Source organism: Oreochromis niloticus, linkage group LG10 (assembly GCF_001858045.2).
Source record: "Oreochromis niloticus isolate F11D_XX linkage group LG10, O_niloticus_UMD_NMBU, whole genome shotgun sequence".
NCBI classification, from domain to species: Eukaryota; Metazoa; Chordata; class Actinopteri; order Cichliformes; family Cichlidae; genus Oreochromis; species Oreochromis niloticus.
This window is the reverse complement of record NC_031975.2, coordinates 24,605,749-24,630,470: the sequence shown is the minus strand read 5'-3', so window position 1 is coordinate 24,630,470 and position 24,722 is coordinate 24,605,749. Positions and strand designations below refer to the sequence as shown.

The following is a 24,722-nucleotide window of genomic DNA, read 5'->3' as shown; positions in this document are numbered from 1 at the left end:
GTTCTCACTCATAATGTACTAACGGTAACTGTTGCACCACTTCAAGCCTGACTGCCTTTTGTCTGTTCAGTTGCTAATGCCATAGAGGTCATAAATGCTATCATTAGATATGCAGGGGCATGTTTATCTGCGCACCTGTGCTCTCACACAGGCATGATTGTCATTACAGAGGAAGCGAAGCAAGACACAAAATGTTCCGATTTTGCACAAAGATAGACGACCCCAAACAGGGTTTTTTTTCTGTGGCAAGTTGTAGCTGATGTTTATCACTTGTTATCCTTTTGTATTGTTGCTCAACCTCACATCAAAACATCAAATATTTTGATATACAGCAGATATTGAATAATTGTTCCACGGTTTTAGAGCAGTAGATCATTGTGAAGCTAAAGAAACAGCCAGTATTTAGAGAGGCTTAATCCCTGTCTTTAAAAGTAAAAGTAAAAAAATATTGTGACTCCAATATCTGTTTCAGTGCAGCGAAGTCTTCTTTAATTAGGAGAAAGGGGCGAGAACTTTTAACAAAAGGATCACAATGAAACTTTTGATCACTTAAGACAGTTTAAGACAAATTTGAAAGTTTGATTCTGCACGAGCCATATTTTAGCATTTCTAATATTCATAAACTAGATTTAACTGTCCACTATTAAAGGTTTTTATTAAGCGATAACACCATGAAATTTTCCTTTTTTTTAATTCCAAGTTTTCTGAAATGTTTACCGTAATTAAACAAATGAGGTATTTTATTAGTTATTTAGCAATTTGCAGACACTGACAGAAGAATTACAGGAAAATGAACACAGAAATGTGTGCTTTGGGTATTTTGTGAACCCTAGTTTGACCAAATATAACAAACCAAAAATCACCTTTGTGTTGCTCATTGGATTTGTAACCTCTGCTATTGCAGGGACTGCCCGTGATTTGGTCTTAGAGCTGAAGATGCTTGTCAGATGAGAGGTGAAGCATCTTCAAGAAACTTAAAGAAGTCCCATCAGTTTTCCTTCGAAGCTCCTTAGATTACCATGAGCTGGATAACTGAGAACCTACACACACATAACAACTGGTATTGTTTCTACACATGCTTCACTAATAAGACATTTTGTCACTTCGTCACTGATGCATATCTCATCTGAATTCGACAGCCAATTAAAACAGTTACTACTTTTGTCAGTCAGACTTACAGATTTTCTCCTTAATATTGTCCAACATGACGTTTTTTGGGTTGTTTTTTTTTTAGTCAAATCAAATATGTATGAAAGAGTAAAGAAAGCACTTTCTATTTTACTTGAGCACTCAAAGTGCTTTATACAACATGCTTCATTCACCCCTTCATGCTTTTTTTTCCAGTACAGCATTTTTCCAGTCTTCTAATATCCAGTTTGAAATGTAGCCTCAGTTTTCTGACCTTAGCTGAGAGGAGTGGCACCCTGTATGGTCTTCTGGTGCTGCAGCTCATCTGCATCAAGTTCCAGTGTGTTGTGAGTGTTCTGCATACCTTGGTTGTAATGAATCATTATTTGAGTTGCTGTGACCTTCCTATCAGCTCAAAGTAGTCTTCTCCTTTAACCTTCGCTGTCAACAAGGCTTTTTGTTTTCTCTTTTTCTGACCGTTCATTGTAAACGTAAGAGATAATTGTGTGAGAAAATTCCAGTAGATCAGCAGTTTGACCAGCCCATCTGGCATCAACAACCATGCCACACTGAGTCACCTTTCTTCCTAATTCTGATACTTGGCTTGAATTTCAGCAGCTCATCTTGATCATGTCTGTGTGCCTAAATGTTTTGAGTTGATGCCATGTGATTGGCTGATGAAACATTTGAGTTACACTTTTTCCTCAACTGGTTTGATGCAGCAGAAAAGTCGTTCTTACCTCTCTTAATGCAGTTCTCACAACAGATCAGGTATTTTTCATAACGCAGAATCAGCTGTGCAAAAGACTCTGCAAGATTCAAAATACCCTTTTCACATTTATCAAAACATGAATAGTGAGTCAATCACTTCAACTCTGTGATGAAAGAATCAAACCCTTTCACCACTCTTAACAATGTTTAGTTGTTTTTTTTCTCAAACCCTTAGTGACTTTGAGAGATTTCTGCAAAAATGTGAAGGATTTTTTGACACTTTACAAAATTGCTGAAATTGAGAAAAGCAAAATAATACCCATTAAATTCTATGCATCAGAAAACAGACAAGTAAAATATATATAATCTGAGACCTGAACACCAACTACTGTGTGGGCCAGTAAAGTCACGCTACATACATTCAGCAACCACTTTAATAGATATGCTTGTTCCAACGCTTGTTACGGTAATCCAAATATCTAATCAGCCTTTAACATCAGCAGCAACTCAAAGTATTTAGGCATGTAGACATGATTAACTTAAATAACCACTCATTACAAACAGGCTAGGCAGAAAAGCATCCCTCGAAGTACCACATGTCTGGCCTTGAAGCAGATGTGTACTTCAGATGGGTACAGAAGACCACACTGGGGGCTACACCCATCAGCTAATAACAGAAATACCTAGGGCTACATTGGTGAGTCACACAGTCTCACCAAAATACAGAAGACTGAAAAAACTGTACTCCAATGGCCTTCAGTCAACAGATTTCAGTCCAGTAGAGCATCCTTGGGGCTGCTTAAAAGGGAAATTTGGATGAGCAGCTGTGACACTAAACTGAAAGTATGCATTTCTATTTGTTGCAAGTAAACCTCTGAATGGGTCTTACTGTATTTGCTCTTTCATACATGCTTGAAATCACTGGATTGGAAACATTAATGCAATGCTGGACAGTATTAGTAGAAAAAGGGTGTTTTCATATTCAAGTGACATAATTTCCTTAGGGATTATTAAAGTATTCTGATTCTGAAGTTCATCAAGACAGTAACAAATATCTTTAGTAGTGTAACAATAGCAGTATCACTGGACAATTTATTAGGTACACCTTTAGGTAGCTCTGTCTAGTACTGGTTTGGATCCCAATAGGCGATTCTATTGTGTAAAATTTTTTATTCTTCATATTTCATTTTTGGGTCTGAACACTAATTTTTTAGGGCCAGTAAAAAAAAATAGTTGGTATTTGTTGATAAAAAGTAGAAAAACATTTGATGTCGAAGTCCTAAAACAGCAGTGAGTAAAGGCTTTTACTCAGTGGTCACAGTGTTTAAGTGATCGACTGCACTTTCTAACTCATGTGAAACAAGCTTTGATTGTTGAACTGTATCAAAACAATTGAGAAAACTTAAAAAAACAAATATGGTAATTATTATTCATCATTTTACTTACATTATGCTTACGTTAAATAGTATTATAAACATAATCATGTTCATAATTTGGTGAGGGAGCAGGATTTATTTGTCTCCTCTGGTGCATTGGACATGTTTTTTTGTATGAATGCTCTAACAAGTGCCATCATCAGGCTCAAATCTCCACATGCTACTCTTTCCAAACAAAACACAGCACTGAAGGTGGATTGTATGACATTTGCTGAGAAAATGTATGTTTCCTGAAAAGAAAATCCTTTGAGTTCACTGATTTGAGGGTCTTTTCTGTACCATGATACTTAGAGCAAGCTTTGAAATTTCATCCTCAGTGCTGGTGAGGCTCAAATGTTGCATTCACATCACACAGGCAGGATAGGAAAAAACAAAAGACATCCCTCTAACTGTCCTTTCATTGCTACAGTCAGCAATTAAATGTACTAACAATGAGGTGTTCTGACATCAGTATAATCATCCTGTCTGAGTGTGCATTACTGCGCAGCGTATAATATATATGGAGTATATTTTGTAAATGCTTGCAGTGTTGTGTGTTTGTAGTTAATGTCATCGCCGCTCATATCTGGGGTAATAAACATTCATTGTCAGTTCTGTGTGGTTCCCAGAATTTTATGCCCAATAAAACTAGAGAAGGCAAGCCCGGCTGTGTGTGTCCAACAAATAAATACAGTGTCACATCAAAAGTGTCTCCAGTATTTCCCAATAATCCTCCTATATTTGCTCATTTCCTCTCTCTGGCACACGAGATCAGATCTTGACTTCAGCGTATTGGAAACTAATGAGGCAGCTCTCCAGTTTCCCTGTTCATTTATGCAGAACACTCCAAAGTATTACATCCAAAACACATTGCAGATTAGTGTAGTTTTTCCCGTTTGTTTTTTTCTTCTTTTCTTGTTTTTTTGGGAGAAAACAAAAACAGGAAATGAGGACAAAAACTAACTGTGAGCAGATTTGTTGGACTTTGATGTGACTTTCATGTTATTTTGGGGCATGGGAAAGGAAAGGGCAGCGCTTAGTGAATGGTTTGTCAGGATGGTAGAAGGAACAGTGTAGGGGCTTTGTTTTACAGAATCAGGTTTGAGTGCTGATCTTTGACCCACATATGTAAAGAGTGGATTATTAGAGTGATGACCCCAAGGTTCCCTGTTTGGTGCAAGGGAGGTTTAATGATGGTTTAATTCCAACTATTAATCGCTTACTCAACCAGACTGCTTTTAAATACGACCACATGAACTACGCCATTGAAATCTGAATCTGAAATCTTGTCAGCAAAGGCGTAAACAATTCAGACTTAACCCCAGTCATCGGAAAATGATTTAAGAGGAAGCTAAGTTGATATATTTTAGAGCTTTTCCTGACCCTCCTACCACAAATGAGCACCAGAATCCCCTGTTTCCCATTTCAATCAGATATGATGTTATCATCACACTACATTTTAAATAGCACATACCCTAAGTTGCATAGCTTATTGCTCAGAAATAAAATAGAAGCTTAAGCGAGTCTTAAGACTCAAGAGATCCTTAATTCCTTTAAATTTTGCTTCCAAAGAGACGCACTTCCTTTTAATTTTTAAAGTGGTCATGAGCAATAGTTCTTCAGGCTTTCAGTCACTTTCAGTCCAATGCTTGTACCTGACCAGAGCAATGCTTTGTTTGTTTTTTAAGCCACTTAACACTTACCTAAAAAAAAGGTTCCTAAAACTGCCAATGCAGAAAAAGCATACCCGGATAGAAAAACACACAACAGAACACTGCCAGTCATAGATTGGCCTCCCCAGTATCTAGATCTCAATATTACTGAAGCAGTGTGGGATCATCTTGACAGAGAACAGAACAAAAGGCAGCCAACATCCAAAGAAGAGCTTTAAATGTCCTCCAAGAAGCCCAGACAACTATTCCTGAGGACTACTTAAGGAAATTGCGATAAAGCTTTTCTCAGAGAGTTCAGGCATGTATTGAAGAATAAAAGTAGTCATAACCAATATTAACATTTGAGGTTATTGGAATTGTACAAACTCTTTTCGTGTACTTTATTTCCGTGGATGTTTGCATGGGTTGCTGTACCTATTTCCCATTTTCCTGAGAGAAAAACAAAACTAAGGAAGAGCTATACTTTAAAATGATTATTCTTCTTTTAGCATGCAGTTGTGACGGGGCTAGGGAGGAGACCTTAAATAGTGTCATTCATCTCATTTGCATTGTGTTTTTGCACAAAGAGCTACAAGTTGAACAGATTGATAGGCCGTGTAAACTGATTTAATTAACCTTTAACGTGACACTGTCCAAAATGTGGAACATGAAAGTGGAAAGAAAATCCACAAAATGCATTTAGTCTAACTTACATAATCATTTAATCAGAGAAAAGGATGGCAGTGAATATTCCCCCTCTGCTATTACTCTAAACATTCTCTAAAACTGATAAGAAGCATCTATGCGGGCCACTGATAATATGCACATCAGACCTTCAGTGACTCACAGCTATTGAGGGAAACTGATGTTATTGTACATGGTGCCATCCTCTGGCAGCTGTGGTGGACTGCAGGCAGAAAAAAAGCTAAAAAATCTATTTTGTTATAAACTGCATATCACATGTTACACATACAGTAGTGTGTGTGAGTGTGTTTGTCTAATTTCTGTGAGTTCATTTGCAAAGCACGTTACAGCTTCAGTTGCTTGATTATGATTCTTTTTGTGATAAATTCTACGAAAAGGTGTGTTTTTCTCTGCTACGATTTTTTTAAACTGTGACCTTCAGCGTTATATTTTTAGTAGAGTGGAACAATGCAGCTTCCGAAACCTAAACTATGGAAGTCATTTTTCATTTCATAGTGAGATTGTGTCCAGGTGCAAAGGCATATCTTTAAAAAACTTCATTTTACACACCATTACATAAATGGAAGCTCTTATAAATGTAGTTTTTATCATTTGCTTTGTGTGATTTTATGTTTTATTTGACTATGTATTTTTTAATGAAATATTGTGGCACACATGGACTTCTATAAAAAGCAGAGATTGCATTTTTTTTTTTACTTCTTTTATTTGATGACTACCCAGTGGTATTTTTAACTGGTTGTAAATCAACATTATGCATTTTACATTTTTTTAACATTATACATTTTTTCAGTGTATAATTATACAGACATTGTGTTTTTTCACTGTATATAATTATATATCATCTCTTGATGGCACAAAAACACCAGAAAGTGTGAAATAAAAAGAATTCAATAGATTTCACATATTTCTCATGCTTTGAAGCATGAAAATAATTAACAGTCTTCTGTCCAAAACAGAACCTAAATAAACAAACAACATCGCTCGTATGCAAAGCAGTTATTAAAATGGACTTCTTGCCTCACTAACATAAATTAATGTACAGATAACACACATGCTGGATATTTGGACTTGCATTTACATAGCACTTTTCTTGTATGCACATTAAGCACTTTATTTATCTCACATATATCTTCTGCTCCCAGAGCCTACCACTCACCACTTAACCCAACAACAACGTCTGTAGACTACTTGAGTTCAAATTTGACACAGCAACATCTGCGATAACAACCTTAATGTCACCACTTTTACCGATTTTACTTTTTTTATGTGTATCTCCTGGTTTGTCACAGCAGTTTTGCTATATTCGTCCAGGTTTTATGTGATAGTTACCTGTATTTTATGCTGTATTTTCATGTATGTTTGTCTTGCAGATCTCAGTCTCATCCTTCTGTTCTTGCTTCTCATTCTTTGTAATCCCTCATAATGATGGATAGTAGTTGCATTTTCATGTGTGTGGGACTATTTGTATTGTTTCATATCCAGTTGCTATGTGAGTGCCTTAATGTATCCTATGAGCTACATGTGGCACAGACCGACTAACTCTGGCATTCTTGATTTCCTGCTTCAAGCTTGTGCCCACAGCAGTACAGTGGTATAACTTAGGCGGCCTGCCAAACAGACCACAGTGTGCCCAGGGTGATGCTGTAGGCCACCACGGCCACCAAGTAGACTCTGAAGAGCAGCACGTCAAGCACATAGCCAACCTGGAGCCACTCCTTGGCAATTTCACGGCACTTGTCCCTCTTCTCCAGGAAGTGACGTATCGTTGTCACCTCTTGCAGGATGTTGTCCATGAGAGGTGGCACGTTGTCCTTAGCTGGAGTCAAGTGCAGTCCAAGCAGCCCACCTTCTCTCTCATGCTGGCTGAGCTTTCGACCGATTTCACAGGTGTGGTGGAGTGAGCACGGGGCTGTAGGGTTTGATTGGAGTTACAGGATTATTCACAGTGCTAAAGCTTAAAAGCATTTGGGGATTTTTCCTTACTTTCTGCCTTATTTAAGTACGATTCTGAATTATATTAGCCACTTTACTTGTTTTCTTCTGTACCTACCAGTTCCATAGTTGTTTTCCTTGTAGTTCTCCATGTCAGTGGACTGAGAGGAAAGTCTGGAACATAGCCGGTGCTTTTTGTGGATGCAGAAAAGGACTGGAGCTCTTTCCAACACCAGATACTTCAGCCACTGGGGCACAGGGGGCTGCAGGTCTTGTTTGTGGACCAGACGTACAATCAGCACAGTTTCTGTTAGGCTGATTACTAGGAGGGCCATGCAAACCACAAAGTACACACCTGTAGGACAGGTAAGATAAAAAAAAAAAGAAATTGTAGTTTATAAATGATAAAGGGTAGTATGGTAAATGGTGGAAGGATGTGGCCCTGCCTGACACCCAATCCATCCTGGAATAGTTTTCAGCTCAGGTGATGTTTTGCCCTCACCGATCTGTCACTGCATGCTTTACTACAAACTAATAGCTGTTCATGGTGTTGATCTCCCCTGTCATATTTTTCTCTCTTTTGTTTACCCATACATTTAAAGAAAAGTAAGACTGCCTTCAGGCAAAATATTTTAAACTCATATCTTCATAGTAGTCGCAGAAATGCTCATTTGAATACAAACTGCAGGTGAGTGTAATTGATTCTAGTCACCAATTAGCGGGGTTCCTATGGCAGTGGCAGGCAGAGTGTCAGACACAATGATGAGGAAGACAGAGTAGCCCAGCAGCAAAGTGATCTTGAATGAAACTCTCTCTCCACTGTCTGGTGGCAGATAGAAACCCACAATGTCCATCACCATTAGGAAGATGCTGGGCAGCAGCAGGTTCACGGTGTAGAATAATGGTCGCCGTCGGATCACCACCTGGGAGATTTCGTTTAGAGTCAAGTTAAAATGTGTGCTATCAAATGAGGCAGGACATGTTTAGCATTTCTTTTCATAAAAACTGGGAATCTGGGGAACAGATGGGAACATGTTTCTTGTTTCTTGTTGGTATAAGCAGTTTATCAACAGTGTTATCACCTGGGCATAGATTTTGAGCAATTGTACCACAGGCAATGAGAAAAATACACACAAGGTAAAATGATTTTTAAAAAAGACCCTTCAGCTTTCACTATAAATCATAATAAGAACATTAACTAGTGACCTATAAAGCATGATGATGAATATATAGTCAGGTCCAAAGTTATTTGGAAGTATTTGAACAATTGTAATTTTACCTCTCGGGACCACTGCAGTGGATTTAAAATAAAACACTGATAATTTTATTAAAGTGAAGACTTTTTAAATTCAAGAGGTTCAGCAAAAGTGTTGCATTAGTTGTTTAGGAATTATACCAATTTTTATCCATAGTCCCCTATTTTCACAGGTTCAAAGAGAATTGGCTTGACAACATTTTACGGTCAGGTGATGCCTGTCTTTTTTCAATTGCAAGTATTGAACTTGCATTTGGTGCCTGTTCAAGAGACATCCAAGAGATGTCTGTGCAAGTAAACAAGACCATCATCTGGTTGAAAAATAAAAAATAAACCTATCAGAGAGACAGCAAAAGCCTTTTTAGTGGCTTTTGCTGCAGTTTTGTACTGTTGCACTGTAGTTCATCATCAAGACCACAAAAGATAACTAAAGTAGATGATCACAGAATTATTTCCATGGTTAAGAAAAAGAACTTCACAACACCTTGCTAAGCCAAGAACACTCTCAAGAAGGTATGTGTATCATGATCAAAGTCTCCAATCGAGAGATGGTTTCATCATCGTAAATACAGTTTACAACAACGTGCAAACCACTTGTTCCACTCAAAAAGCAGAAGGCCAGATTAGATTTTTCTAAACATCTAAAGGAGCCAGCGCAGCTCTGAAAAACAAATCCAAATCATGAAACCAGGATTAACTTGTAACAGACTGTCTGGAAAAGAAACGTATGGAGAGGCAAAGGAATGGCCCACATCATCTTTCAAACATGGCTTTCAATAACGACAGGTCACTGGTGTTTAGTGATGACTCAACTGCTGATAAAAGTATCAGGATGAATTCTGAAGTGCAAAGGGTTACAGTTTCTCAGATTCCACCAAATCCTGCAAGCCAGACAGCGTTTCACAGAGCAAATGGCTAGTGATGCAAAACAACCTGCAAAAGCACCTCACAAGTTTTTCAAAGCAGAAAAATGGGATAGTCTTTAATCGCTGGAGGAAAAAGATGATGGCCATGGACTTCAGGCAGTCAGTGAGTGCAAAGAATTTCATCATAAAAACAATTATTTTTAACATCGGGGTTGTCCAGTTACTTCTGAACTTCCAAAAATGAGGGACTTTGTATAAAAATGCTTGAATTTCTAAAGAGTTAATTCAGTACTTCTGATGAACCCTTTGAATTGAAGCTGAAATTCTTATGTCTATTTTTTATTTTTGGTCAGTCTATTTTTTCCACACTGTTTCTCTATCTTGGCCTATTACATTGGTTCTAAGTTTTTGTATGCTCTATACAACTTAGTAAATCTTTACACTCACATGAAATTTCATTTCAGCGTAATACTCTTCTTTGTCCACACTGAAGTTCTTATATTTGGATAGTACATGAAGTAACTCCCACTCTCCTTGGTTCATGAAGACACTCTTGTCTTTACTGAGTTCCTCGGGCTCTCGCATCAGGGTGATGTTGATGTCATCAACTACAAATCGAACACAATATTGGGAGCAGCGTGAAACAGCCATGGCAACACGTCAGCCTTCACCTACCTCTGTGCTCTCTCACAGCGGGAGAGAGTTGATGGATTCATCAAACAGAGCAGTTGTTCTAGCCAAGACTTACAAGAAGTGGTGCTGCTTCAAAGACATTGATTGGATTTAGCTTTTTTTTCTGTTTAGTTCAATTTGCATGCACGTAATTAATAAATATGAACTATTCATTGCATTTTTTAAAGCATTCACAAATACTTCTAATCTAAAATGTACCTTTGGCTTGTTAGAGCCTTGTTAGCATTCTTATACATGAGAATACTTTTAGGAATAAAAATAATAAAATGTTCATTTAAATGTTGTCATATAATAAAAATGTTTTTAGAAAAACAAAATTGCGAGAATGACTGTTATTTAATGATAACTTTAAATTCATTAATAACTCAGTGAAATATCTTACTGGTATGGAGCCAGCTTTGGAAGGTGAGGCTGCAATTCTGTACATCAAATGGGAAGTTGTAGATATTGAGAGTGCACGCTGTTACAACCTGGATGGGCTTGTAGTTGCGCACAACTCCATCATCTGTGACATAAACGTAAGGAATGTCTGGAGACTTCCCCACGTCTACACTGCAGGTCACAGACAGAAATAACGGTTTTAATCAATGTAACAGAAATGCGAGAGGGTCTGTGTATTAGAACTAGTAATAGGATAATCTTACAACTCATTGATGAGGATGTCAGGAACCCAAACATTAGCCGTGGGTATGGAAATTTTTTTGACTCCATCAAAGTCCTGTGAATCCCACACCAGGAACTCATCTTTCCATGACTGAAATATTCAGGAGTGCAGAAAGAATGTAACAGAATGTAAAGATGCTTTTTTAATTGCACTATGTTAGAAAATATGGACTGAGTGTGGTTTCATGAAATAACTGAACACAAAGGAATACAAAGAAAAGCAAATACAGATGTAAGTTAAAGCAAACATATTTTATGTAACACTTTATAAGTTGACTAATGTCTAAATTTTATAGATAATATTTTGTTGCTTTTAATGGCATGTTTATTGATTTAGTCATTTGTCCAAACAAAGACAAGCAAACATATGGTTTGTTTGTCTGTGTTTATGGCACTTACACAGCCCCATGAGAAAATGTAATGGTTTCAAAGAGGAAAAAAAATCAATCACAACTGAAAGTTTTTTGTTTTAAATGGCATGAATGTGAATACTACAACTTATTGTTGAGTAACCACATATTTGCCATGTCAAATAGATAAAATATGTGATAAATGAATAATACCACAATTGCAGATAAAGTAAGCAAACAATATACACCAATATACACTTTTTATTTTTCTTACCTGTCTATACCAGACGTATGTTGTTAACACCTGATTCTTCTCATCCTTTAACACAAAACAAAACAGAGAAATCAGCGCAAAAACAACAAATGTTATACGGTCCGTGTTACATTGGTGCTTCTGTGTTTTTTTAATCCAAACATGTCAAAGCAATCATTTAAATTCAGTTTTACACAATGACTGTGTATTTGTGCATGCTCACGTATGCATAATTATGACACATTGTATACTTAATGATGATTTCTTTAAAAAATATAACACACGGAAAATAGTAATTGGTTTGTAGACAGCATAACTCACCACATTAAGGATAGAGTATACCATGAGGTCAATTTCCACGTTAGTAGGGGTGTTCCAGTCTTTCACTGGTCTCACTCCTTTCTTATAACCGGCACTCAAAAATTCTGCCAGTCGCACTAAGGTGGCATTGGCAAATCTTCCAGTGCTGCTGCCCGGTTTCTTTGCTAAAAAAAGTTACAGTGAAAATCTGAAAAACCAATAAAAAATCTAATAGACACACTAATATAATATATATAACAATATATGCACATATATATATGCTGTTAAAGAAATAGCTGAAATCACAAATGACAAACAAATGTGTAATAAGATCAGTTGCACCTGTGGTCAGCTTCAATAAAAATAAAAATGGAATTCATCAAAAATAATTAGAAGGAAATCATTATGAATATTAAATGCACTGATCATTTACAATGAGAATATTGTTAAACTAAATGTATTTCATAAGGAATATGCATTTCTTGTTTCAGATGACAGATAAAAGCTACATGTCACGCATATTTAATTATAAACCTACATTTCCAAGCATTCATAGCATAAATGTTTTGAAGTTCCATACTGTATTTCACCACAAATATAACAGTACTTTAAGTTTTCATGGCTTTTTTTAAATATCTCAACATATACCTATATCTTTTGTATGTACCATTAATGTCAGCTGTTTCTGCAATATTTCTTTCTTTGTTTGAGACACTTTAATTTTATTTAATTTAAATTATAGATATACAGAATTATTAGTTACTAAGATTCATTATTAAGATTCAACTTTTTGCAAAAGCACTTAATTTGTTACCAGAAAGATGTGACTAAAATTAAACAGCTAAGATTGGACTAGAAAATCAAATGAAGACTAGCAAAAATATTACACAGGAAAGCTAATACCATTTTAAGCTATCATTAATATTTTCCCTGATATTTGGTGAACCCAAGGCCCAAAACTGGCTTAGGTTAACAATAAAATTAAATACTTTGGTGTACCTGTGCATTCTTTTGAGGCTTCATTAATCAGAAGGAAGCAGAGTGCTGTCCAGGCTGATGAGAATCTCATGCTGCTAGTTCACCTGTGTTTTCTCTTGTTGCTGCTGAAGTCTGCCTGTCGTTCTGACGAAAGGCCTCAGGATGCCTGGCACCTATATCCTCCACATCCATCCACTATATGCATCGCTTCACTCACATCCACTATCAAAACCTTGTTAGTGTCACTCCACTCATGAGGGTGTATCCGTCTGCTCTGACACCACTCCTTGTTCAATAAAGCAGCAGCTCGCTCAGATAAATGGAGCCAGAGTTCTGCGACTGGATCATATGTCATGTCTGAGAAGTTATTTAATTCAATAATACGATCCCAGGCCAGTATGTTACAATGTTTACCAATTAAGAAACCATTAGGCAAGAGTGTCATCTCATTTTAGTCTCAAAGTGTCAGCAATTAATGCCTTAAAAACAGTTAAAAAGGAGCGTGGCGGTGTGAATTTTTATTAGCCAGTTTTCAGCTGTCCTCAGTTTTACATCAGGGTACATTTTGTTTGGTAAATATGCCCATTAACTTTTAAGGAAAGGGCATAATATTTTGTTTATGAAATTCAAAACTCAGAGCATATTGCAAAGGTTCGTGGCCGGGATTGCTCTATCTACAGTACTTACAATGAGTAAACTGATTATGTGCCGCATACAGCCCAGTTATCTGTACAACACTGAAATAATCTTTGCTGGATCTGCCTTCAAAATGCTCAATCATCCCTAATACTACTTAGTCTACTGTCATTACATATGCTGTACAATCTTCAGACTACAGTGAAGTCCACAGATACACGTAGGCTTCACATGTTCGGTGCTTTTGGATTTAAACAACAGTAGTATGTTGCAATTTATCAGGATCTAGAAATACTATTTACTTTCAATACATTTTCATGGCTATACAAGGAATAGTGGTATACCTTATTGAAAAATTAAAATGATTAATGAATCATTTGCAACTGTTACCCTTTGCAAAGTAGCAAGGTGAACTGGGCTCTTTGGCAGGCCAGTTCTATTCAATTCAATTCAGTTTTATTTATATAGCGCCAAATCACAACAACAGTCGCTTCAAGGCGCTTTATATTGTAAGGTAGACCCTACAATAATACATACAGAGAGAAAAACCCAACAATCATGTGACCCCCTATGAGCAAGCACTTTGGCAACAGTGGGAAGGAAAATCTCCCTTTTAACAGGAAGAAACCTCCGGCAGAACCAGGCTCAGGGAGGGGCGGGGCCATCTGCTGCGACTGGTTGGGGTGAGAGAAGGAAGACAGGATAAAGACATGCTGTGGAAGAGAGCCAGAGATTAATAACAACTGTGATTCAGTGCAGAGAGATCTGTTAACACATAGTGAGTGAGAAAGCTGACTGAAGAAGAAACCTAAACCTATTGCAGCATAACTAAGGGAGGGTTCAGGGTCACCTGATCCAGCCCTAACTATATGCTTTTGCAAAAAGGGAAGTTTTAAGCGTAATCTTAAAATCTTAAAATTCGGGCCTCTGTGCCACATGTTTAGCCCCTGATCTTAACTGCACCTTGAAAGAGGACAATATTGTAGTTCACTTTCACACTGACCATATCTAAAATACTCAAAGTTTTGGTTTTTGACTTATATAATGTAAGTAGTTTTCAAATTCAGATTCCAATTCAAACAAAAACAACTAGGTTTGATTTGGATTGAACCTTTAGCTCTAAGCCATGGTGGGTTGTAACAACTCTTTAGTTTCATTCATGTGAAATTTCCTAAAGAAAGGTTTTGTGGCCTACTTTTTCACTCGCCTGCTCTCCGGGTTTCAGAAATAATGAATATGAGCAGCGAAGCCTTTGAGGGCTTGTAGCTGTCTCTCTAAATGGATGCATACTAAGTCTGTAATCATGTGTATTTCAGAAAGGCAGGATCCATCGTTCCTTTGCCTCACAAAAGCTTTCGTTGCTTCTTCTGTCATGTTTTATCTTTGCAAAATAATCACATTCTTTTTGTGGTTATTATTTTTATTTAAAAAAAAAAACAGACACAAACATCTACAGATTACATTTATATCCAAAACAAAGCGAATGCAGACATCTTAAACAGCCACTGGAAGCCTCACAGAGACACTAACAAAGCAATGATGAAAGATTTATTTTCAGATGTGTTGCATAACATCGTGTAACCAGATATACTGGAAAAAAGAGGTTGCTGATACCGTCAAAACTACATTAATATTGATCGTTACACTGGCAAGTTTTCTGTGCACATTTGATATTCTTATTAGGACTATTAGGAAACCACCAGGGAATAGAGACACAGCAGCTGAGCTCTGAAAGGTTTTCACTGATCCATTTTGTGGCAGTAGGATGGAGATTAAAGTATGAATACAATATCATAGCATCACACTGGAAGTGAGAATTTTCTCCTGAGAGCTACTTTATTGTACAGTATCTCTGAGTAAATCTTCACTGCCGGGAAACATAATAACAGAGCCGATACAATAATGTCTTTGTCAGAATGATGATACAGTGCTACGATGGCTAGAGCGGTGGCGGTTACGCGAGCAGCATATTTAAAGAGTAGCTATTGCTCCAGAAGACTTCAAGTGTACTTTTTGCAGTTTTGCCAAATATTTGTACTGGCTATTTAAAAGGCATTACTCAATCTGTCAGTAATAAACATAGTTTTTTTTAATAATTTATATAATCTGAATAAACTGTTGTTTTGACCACATCCTGTTCTTAGACTCCAAAGATCCAAAACTGTGATTAAAACTAAAAACAGTCAAAAAAAAAAAAACAGCCACATTGCAACATATAATCATCATTTTAAAGCACTGTGTCAACAACAGTGATATGCAAATAAAGTTTATTGTAATCAGTGTTTCTTAGGTTAAATATATATGAGCACTTCTTGAAGTAGCCTATATTTTTATTTAAATCAAGTTTATTCTATACACAGCAACAGCGCAGTATTTATCTCTGCAAGTACAGTGGACATAGGCAAGGACTGTTTTTAAATGTGCAGTCAAGTCAAGCAAAGCTCCAGTTGACCCAGAGCAGCAGTAGCGTTCCAGCATACAAGCCCAGAACCAGCAGATAAAGGCGAAACAGGAAGCAGTCGAGCTTAGAGCAGAGGGCCAGCCATTCGCTCTGAGCTGAAGACTCGCTGTCCTCCTGGGAAAAAGCTAGACGGAGGGAAACCAGCTCTCGGAGGAGCCCCTCCAGCCCAGTGGGAGTATCCTGGATCTCATTCAGGGACAGCAGATCCTCATCCAGTGAGTTTTCAAGCTCATAGTCTAAGAAAAAAAAAACATTACAATGTAAGTAATGAATATACATTTATGGAGTAGGAGACAGTTTATATCCTTTACTAGCTTTATATCCTGTACAATAGCCCCATTGACTTGGCCCACTGTGCCACCCTGCTGCTATTCCACCCTCAACTATTCCGCTAATGCATTTTTGTCCTACTTTCAAAAAGAGTTTCCATACGCTTTGGCACAGTGTGTATTTCTATTTCTATTTTTAGAGCTTAAATTTTCCCACAGATAAGATGTGCCTTGGCTCCCGTTTAAGTGTTTTTCCTCCCATGACTCATGATGTTGTTTTCAATTTTGCTGAAGCAAAGTAAAAAAAATAAAAAAATGTACTCTTATATCCGCTGCCAATAGCACATTTGGGAAAACGAGTCTTAAAGTTTACCTCCAGACGGGTTTATGTGGTCGAGGGTTTTGATGGAAGTTAAAGCACTCTCAGTAAAGACATGACCAGCTGAGCCGTACTTGTCCAACAGGCAGGCAGACACTGACATTTCCTTGACCTCCTTCTCACTGTAGTGAAGCAGCTTCACAACCAGTATAGACTTGATCAGACTGAGCATCAGCAGGGCCATGCACACCACAAAGAATACCCCTAAATGGAGATTGCATAGTTCAGAAACTGGGTGGAGAATATAGAAACACTTACAATAGCGTCTAGTTACATAAAAGCCAAACTATAACCGATATTTACAATAAAGCTTTACTGATTGCCCAGACACCTATTTCCATGCTCACAGTCTGATTCTACCTCAAACTGCCTTCATATTGTGCCACACTGCCAGTCTTGGGGTATTTAGTCTAAGAGTGATCTTTTCTATGGTTTAACATTACCCTTACTCTTTATAGGTTTTTCATGGAGCACTCTATTTAAGGCAGAGCAGGTTTGCAGCCTCCCCAGATAAATTACTGTGTGTAAAATTAAATGTGGGGAGCACTCAGAGCTTCATAATTTAATTAAGGTATTTCAGTTTCTGCTTCTTCAATTAGGCTCCACTTGTTTTTCCTCTTGTATTCCCCCAGTACTACTAGACATACTATTGTCATTCTACAAATTAATGTTTTGCAGACAGTGCACATTGGAATTTATTTTACATTAACCTTTCTGTCTTCAGTTACAGAATAAAAAAACAGGATATAGGTTGTTTGCTCTACATATGTGTGTCTTTAAAATCCCACCAATGAGTGAAGTCCTGACAGCAGTAACAGGCAGTTCATCTGTCATGTTGACTCTGAAGACGGTGTAGCCGAGCAGTATGCTGATCTTAAAGGTGATGCGTGTACCGCTGTTCAGAGGCAGGTAGAAGCTCATCACATCTACCAACATGAGGAAGATGCTCGGGATGAGGAGTCCTACCACGTACAGCAGGGGGCGCCGGCGAATCAACACCTGAATAAAAGATGAGGCCGGTGAGCTGAGGTAAGAAGGACAGAAGACAGACAGAAATAATATCCGCAAGTCTTGACAGTTCACACACCTAATTTCAGAGTCACTTTTAAATATAACCATGGAATATTTGTTTATCTCTCCAAACAAACAGCTGTGTGCATGAAACACTTATCTCTGATATTTCTGCCTCCAAACCCACCTGAATGGAACTGAGGGACATTTTACTTAGGACACAGAAAAGCAGCAGCACAAAATAAATGTCCTTATTATTCTGTATAATCTACAAAACACATTATCAGCTGTAACAGAGAGGACAACCAGACTAAAAAAAAAAAAACAGTTTCTATCCACAGGCCATCAGGCTACTGAATCAATGACTAATTGTTGAACTGTAATGATCTTTCACCTGTAAATTTGCCATTTTGTGCATTTATATACAACGTAACACAACTTCATACAATATAAAAAATTTTAATATTGCATACTCTGCATATATTACACTGTGACAGTGTTGCAACTACTTGCACTTTAAATTCTGACTACACCTACACATAAGCTGCACTTGTTTTACTTTATTATTATTTTCAGTGCTATTTTCTTTGCTCAGGGTTAAGTTTACTCTTTATTTTAGTTATTTGTATTTAGATGTGTGAAGGGAACCTGCAAAGTAAGAATTTCATTGCTCTGCATAACCACTTGTATTTTGTGGTGTATATGACAATAAACTTCATTAATCTTGAACATATTTTCACTGTCACTCCATCCATTTTCTTTCATTTATTCTGTGTTGGAGCGTATCCCAGCTGCCATCGGGCAAGAGGCAGGGTACACACTGGACAGGTCACCAGTTTGTTGCAGGGTTAATGCAGACAGGCAACCATTCATTTAGAATCACCTAAATTGTCTAACCCCACTGACTGCATGTCTTTGGACTGTGGGAGGAAGCCAGGGTACCCGGTAAGAACCCACACAGTCATGGGGAGAACATGCAGACTCCACACAGAAAGACCCCAGCCAGATGGTGGATTTTAACCCAGGGACTTCTTGCTGTGTGGTAACAGTCCTAACCACCGCTGCCTGTTGGCTCCTGTGTGATAACACGAGTTAACTTGTGTGTTGAGTACTAGTAATAATCTAAAATTCAATTATGTCTGATTTTTGATAACCAAACACCCTGAAAAACCTCCAGTAAATTCCTCTCTAGTGTGTTCATGTGTCTGAGCTGCCGTGATGGTGATTAATGAAAAACTAAACATAATCCTGTTAGAAAGTTTCCCTTCATAACAAGTTGAAACCATGCCTGATAATAATTACCAGCTAACTGATGTTTCACTAGCTGCTGCTGTGAGGGAGCCTTTCATTACTCTCTCTGAGAGAGTGAGTCCCTGAAGTAACTTCTGTTTACACTGCACTCGTTAAACTTTGTTAGCATTCACAACACATATGATATGTAATCACAGGAGTGTCTTATTCATCACATCTAGGACACTCTCTCTCAAAGTCATTTTCCATCGTTCTCTGCAGAATATCAGCTGTCTACAAACACGTCTATTACTCAGCTGGTCTCAATTTGTCAAGCTACAGCCTGCTTCACAAAGTGATTTATGAGCACTACTCTGGTACAGATTGCAAAAATTGCTGGCATCCCAACTTATCATCACTCGCAAATTAAATATAAATTTGCAAGTTCTGACAGTCCTTTCCCATATTCGGTCATAGGATTCAAGGTTTTCATTTCTTCAGATCAGTTAAAAGTGACAAAATTAGTGTGAAAGTAGTTGACCCCAATTGCCAAATTCATGAAATGGACCCCAGTCATCAACGAGAGATAAAAAGAGCCATAGCCATTATTATTTATGTAACAACAATATAACAGTGTGCAGTGACATCAAGTGGCCTACTGTTAAATAAGTTTGTGTTCCAAGGCATGAATAGACATCACTATGAATGCTTTAATGCCTTTTTTTTACTTCCAAACTGGAATGAATATGTTTGGATTTCACTATGACTTTTCATTTCGATGAATAGAGAATCAGCTCTTCTCAGGCTATAGATGTCGATTCTGAATGTGTGTAGATTTGTTTGTTCATGTCCAAGTATTTGGGTTATTAATAGCAGCTGAATGTTGCTCTGTTACTTTCTCCAGCTTGTGAAAAGCAACATTTTCTCAGAAGTCAGACGTTTTTATATAAAATATCTATTGCACACAACAACACTGTCACAGTGTAACAATATCCCAGTGAGCCATGAAATGCTCCATTACAAAAAAAACCCTTGGCTCTTTGAGCTGGATAACTAGCAGCCCTCCCTGCTCTCCACCTGCAATGGGCTATGGGGCCATTTTGCTCCCCGCTAACAAGAAGTCCATTGATCAGGCAGCCACTGAGACAGTCTCATTATGGTTGCTCACCCTCCCCTGTCTATCAGCTTCTCTCTCTCTATCTGTCTCTTTACTTGCCAGAAACAGCCTCAGCCTCATCATTTGGCATTAGCTCTCTAGCTCAATCCATGAAGGTCGCAGCCAATTGCTTTACACTTTACAATTCCACCGCAACGCTTCGGGGTGTAACCCGCAGAGAACTACAGTTTAAAGCTCACCATCGACTAGCAATCAGAGCCATCACGGCACAGTTACTCTCTCACTTGTTACGGAGCGATTACGCCTCTGAAATAATAATCTATTAGACACCAGAAATATTAGTATTTGATTGCTGTTAGATTTATAAGATAACCAGTTTCATTTAAATTACTCACAATAACAGTAAATGTGATGAATGCACACTAAGTACGATAAGTCACGTACGTTAAATTGGATGTAGGCATATTCAGTTTCGTTTTGTTGACTCAGCCGGTAGCGTGAAGGAATGGACAGCAGTTCCCATTCTCCATCATTCATGAACTGCTTTCTATCATTAGCAGTGGTGTTTTCATTCCTCAAAAGGGCCAAGTTTATTTCTTGCACTGCAGAGGGAGAGATAATGAAGAATAAAAGATGGCAGAAGAAACAACAATGAGCGTAGTGTGTATCTGCTATCTCCTTGTACTGTGTTGTCACCTTTGTCTCACAGTGGCGGACAAATCAATTTCAAATTATTCAGTTTTCCTTCTACTATCCACAGATTTTTAAGCAAGGTGCATGTCATCTGTCAGCTGTGGCAAACTCTACAGCTGAATGGCATGATAAACACTGCAAATACGAAATAAAATAAGCTCAGCATTTCACTCACTGTCTTTATCAGTTGATGACTTTCATCAGTTGTCCAAGAGATGGTTCAGTTTTTATCACAGGACTGAAGCTATGTCATTTACAAGGCAATGATAACTGATGGTTGCAAAGGCATATGAAAAAACACCAGCTGAAATTACAAAAACATTAGCTGCACAGCTTCTACAGTTTGACTGTTTACTGCTTTAGTGGATCACCATAGTCTTTAGCCTTTAGTGGGCCAGGTCTTCAGGCTTTGGGGAGAGATTACGGTGATAGTGGCTAATGAGATATGACATTTCAATTTATAAGGATTTGAAATTTCAGGATAGGATGCATGATGGTCTAAGGTAAATTAGCAGTGTCCATCTTGGTATTAAATGGGAACCACCCTCAAGATTGTTGAGACCAGAAGTCAGTAAGAGAAGAAAGACATGCTGTGGCTCTCGTCCACAGCATGTCGTTCCTCCCGTCTTCCTTCTCTCACCCCAACCGGTCGCAGCAGATGGCCCCGCCCCTCCCTGAGCCTGGTTCTGCCGGAGGTTTCTTCCTGTTAAAAGGGAGTTTTTCCTTCCCACTGTCGCCAAAGTGCTTGCTCATAGGGGGTCATATGATTGTTGGGTTTTTCTCTCTGTATGTATTATTGTAGGGTCTACCTTACAATATAAAGCGCCTTGAGGCGACTGTTGTTGTGATTTGATGCTATATAAATAAAATTAAATTGAATTGATTTGAATTAAAAGAATAAGACAATTTAAGTATGTTTTGTTGAACTTTATGCAGCAATAGATATCTATGATTCTAGTAACAGATGTAAACTGGGATGAATTCATTAGAACTTTTTGTTAGATTTCCTAACTTTGTAATATATTGTAACATTTAATTTATTTTACTTAGTTACTGTTCTTACTTTCTTCAAGCAACTGTGACCACATAATTAAAGTTTTCTGATTCTGAAATTATAAAAAACAAAAGTTCAATTTATGTGACACTAAATAAAAACACTGTTGATCTAATCAGCTTCAACCTATTGAATCACCATAGGTGCTCCTAATTTTCTAATTTCTTTATTTTTATTATTATTTTATTTCTTTGTCTCCCTCCCTCACTAACATAGGCTTTTGGACTGAATAGAGCCCGATACTTCCACACAGCAGCCCCTAAAACACACAACACACACACACCTACACACACTCATATATCTCGTCACATCCTGCCTTCTCTTGCACAATAAAAAACAATAAAAACACTGTTGTTTTTTAGATTAGGCAGATACAGCAAGTGAAGTAATTCTGACTGAATTTCTCTACTTAAAGCTGTTGAAAGTCTCCACCACAGGTATGAAAACTGTACTCTCCTGCTGTAAACATAGGATGAGTTTACAGACCTGAGTGCAACAAACTTCGGAAGGTGAGGCTGCAATTCTGCTTGTCAAACGGAAAGGCGTACATCTCGAGAGTGCAAGCTAGCACTGCCTGGATGGGCCGTTTGTTCTTTACTGAGCCAGAAGAGTTGACATAAACGTAGGGGATCGGAGGGGACTTCCCTTCGTCCACACTGGAACGGATATGAGGAGAAAGAGGGGAGAACAGGTGAGATATGAACATCAAGAACGGGCTCACCTTTTTGTGGCTGTTTCCTGCACCATGTCCCATAAATGGGGACATGCTAAACCGGCACCTAAGAAGTGCTCATGTTTAACATGAATTCTAACCTAATTTTGATTAGAGTTACTGAGATTTACTAAGATTGAGACGTACATAATTTACTCTGGCATTAATAAAGTATTCTGATTCTGATTATTTCATGATTACCTCTGGGATGCCAAAATACAATTTCTAATACAGAAACATGACAATAGCCATTACCAGGAAGAGGTAGTTTCCTAACAGTTTTCAACTAAATAAAAAAAATGTTGCCATGTTAAAAGATATCAGAATATTTTAATGCACTGCATGGTGTTTTGACTTTGACTTTCCATATATTTTTTGTAATCACAGGAAGCATGTCTCTGATCTTGTATTCTCCGGTGAAGCACCATCGGACATGGCCCTTGTAAAGCCGCAGTATTACATTAGCATTCAGTCAAGGCAGTCGAGGATACAGGCAAGTATCCAAAAGTAAACCATCTTCTCAATTTATGTATTATTGCTTTAATACAATACAAAACAATCAGATCAGTAGGATTCCGTGGTATGTTTCTAAAATCTAAGAAACGTAATCATGTTTGAGACTTAGGTAAAATTGAAGGACACTGCACTGAACACGAGAAAAAAGTTTGTGCAGACACTTTCTTACAATTCACTAATGATAACATCAGGTATCCAGATAGCTTCAGATGACAGCGAGATCTCTTTGATACCCTCAAACTCGTCTGGATCCCAAACCAGGAACTCATCTGTCCAGACCTGAAAAGAGCAAAGGATTTTTCAGCTAAACTAAAAAGCTCTTTTATCTATAAAGATATATATTTTATTACACTGAAAAATGCCTTTTTTCTTAACTTGTGTAACAAGAAACAAAAAGGAAGCACAAAAAGGCTATTTACCTGTCTGTACCAAATACTTGTAGTGATGCTCTGAGTCTTTCCATCCTGAAGAAAAGAAAATGAGTTTCAACACAATTTCTAAAACTTTTCTTATATATTAACTCTTCCAAGGTTACTGTTTGAGTTTCTTTGTAAATGACAAAGAAATGCATGAAAAATGACACTGAGTAAAATGCAATATCACAAACGTTAGGAGCAGTACAAACACAGCAGAAAGCATTCAAAGCTGACATACCACATCAAGGACAGACCGTAGTGTCAGGTCTATGTAGACAGTAGTAGGAGTGGTCCAATTGTGAACAGGTCGAACGCCGCAGTCGTAGTTCCTCAGCAGGGTCCTGGTCAGCTGGTTCAGAGCTGACCTCTTTGGCTTCTCTGGCACACATTCAGCCAGATGGGCTAAAAGTTAAAGAAAGAGTACCACTTAGACAAACAGCTGACAGGACACAAAGGCTAAGACAGTGTACTGCTGTCCAATTGTGCAGAGGAAAATCTAAGGCTTAAACTATTACATCAGTGGATTACTAAAAAAAGATATCATATCATATCATGCCTAAACTCAATATCTGTTGCCTACTTGAATTTACACAACACAAAAAGAATGGGGTAATTAAGTTTGTGGTAAGCTGGGGGTATCAAAAAGTCCCTTTTGAATTTCCTGGATCACTTATTAAGTCTTGCAAAACGGCAGAGAGGTGCATGAGGAATTCATTGTTCTGCATTCCCTTCATTTTGCCACTTTAATGTAAAGCAATGAGAATAATGTAAGGAAATCCACATTTTTAAAATAAATTTTTATGGATTTAAACACAATGTTAAGAGGATGCTTTATAATAACCATCAGCCAAGGTGACCTTTTCTTTATCACTGCATTTAGCGTTACATCTGAATGTGTCTGGTATTGTTGACCAAATACAATAAGCAAAGCAATGGCTCACAAAATTAAAACAATATAAAAAATCAGGACATGTGACAGCTGCTTCATTCTGACGTGAAATGCCACAAAGACGCAGCATCTAAATGAATTCGTGTGGACCTTTCATTCAATTACAAAAAGAGCATCTTACCTGAGAACAGCAGCATCAGCCAAATGAGAGACATCAAGCTAAAAACCAAGATTACGGGTGTTATCCAAGAGTCATACCCAAAATGATTGCCCTGTTAACGTAGAAATATCCACAGTTTCATCAAATAAGTTCAACAGCAGCAATCCTGACAGCAGGGGAGGAGCAATGAACAGGGTAGAGCAGACATTTTTTTGGTTGTCATTGATTTTCCACTACCCGGGTAAGGTGATACATATGATAGAAACACCCCAGAGAGA

At 37.8% G+C, this 24,722-nt stretch overlaps 2 protein-coding genes across 4 annotated transcripts in view; both read right to left on the bottom strand.

Annotated features, from left to right (window-relative positions):
- Positions 1-6,315: 6,315 nt before the first annotated feature.
- On the bottom strand, positions 6,316-13,163 carry htr3a (5-hydroxytryptamine (serotonin) receptor 3A). Of its 2 annotated transcripts, none has more exons than XM_005458466.4 (9): positions 13,006-13,163; positions 11,945-12,108; positions 11,645-11,689; positions 11,002-11,111; positions 10,740-10,909; positions 10,112-10,272; positions 8,256-8,466; positions 7,662-7,898; positions 6,316-7,520 (listed from the first exon to the last, which is right to left on the bottom strand). In XM_005458466.4, the coding sequence occupies exons 1-9, from the start codon at positions 13,091-13,093 to the stop codon at positions 7,210-7,212; spliced, it is 1,497 nt and encodes a 498-aa protein (XP_005458523.1). In that variant the 5' UTR covers positions 13,094-13,163; the 3' UTR covers positions 6,316-7,209. The 2 variants fall into 2 exon arrangements, with proteins under 2 accessions (XP_005458523.1, XP_013132089.1); XM_013276635.3 differs by having other exon boundaries at positions 12,923-13,067.
- A 1,785-nt stretch (positions 13,164-14,948) lies between these two features.
- Positions 14,949-24,722, bottom strand: part of htr3b (5-hydroxytryptamine (serotonin) receptor 3B) — a 10,356-nt gene continuing 582 nt past the window's right edge. Inside the window, exons 2-10 of one of the 2 annotated variants that reach the window (XM_005458461.3) lie at positions 24,466-24,556; positions 23,634-23,797; positions 23,399-23,443; positions 23,149-23,258; positions 22,238-22,407; positions 20,449-20,606; positions 17,435-17,645; positions 16,641-16,850; positions 14,949-16,234 (exon numbers count right to left, since the gene is read on the bottom strand). In XM_005458461.3, coding sequence (XP_005458518.1) covers positions 15,969-16,234; positions 16,641-16,850; positions 17,435-17,645; positions 20,449-20,606; positions 22,238-22,407; positions 23,149-23,258; positions 23,399-23,443; positions 23,634-23,797; positions 24,466-24,556 — 1,425 coding nt within the window. In that variant the 3' untranslated portion in view covers positions 14,949-15,968. The remainder of the gene's footprint in view (positions 16,235-16,640; positions 16,851-17,434; positions 17,646-20,448; positions 20,607-22,237; positions 22,408-23,148; positions 23,259-23,398; positions 23,444-23,633; positions 23,798-24,465; positions 24,557-24,722) is intronic. The other variant, XM_003453726.4, reaches the window with a different exon arrangement.

Coding starts and splice junctions, on each gene's coding strand:
- htr3a (XM_005458466.4), bottom strand. CDS start 13,093: ATGGATGTGGAGGATATAGGTGCCAGGCATCCTGAGGCCTTTCGTCAG. Junction 10,910..11,001: donor GACATCCTCATCAATGAGTT/GTAAGATTATCC, acceptor TGTGACCTGCAG/TGTAGACGTGGGGAAGTCTC. Junction 7,521..7,661: donor GGAAAACAACTATGGAACTG/GTAGGTACAGAA, acceptor CAAACCCTACAG/CCCCGTGCTCACTCCACCAC.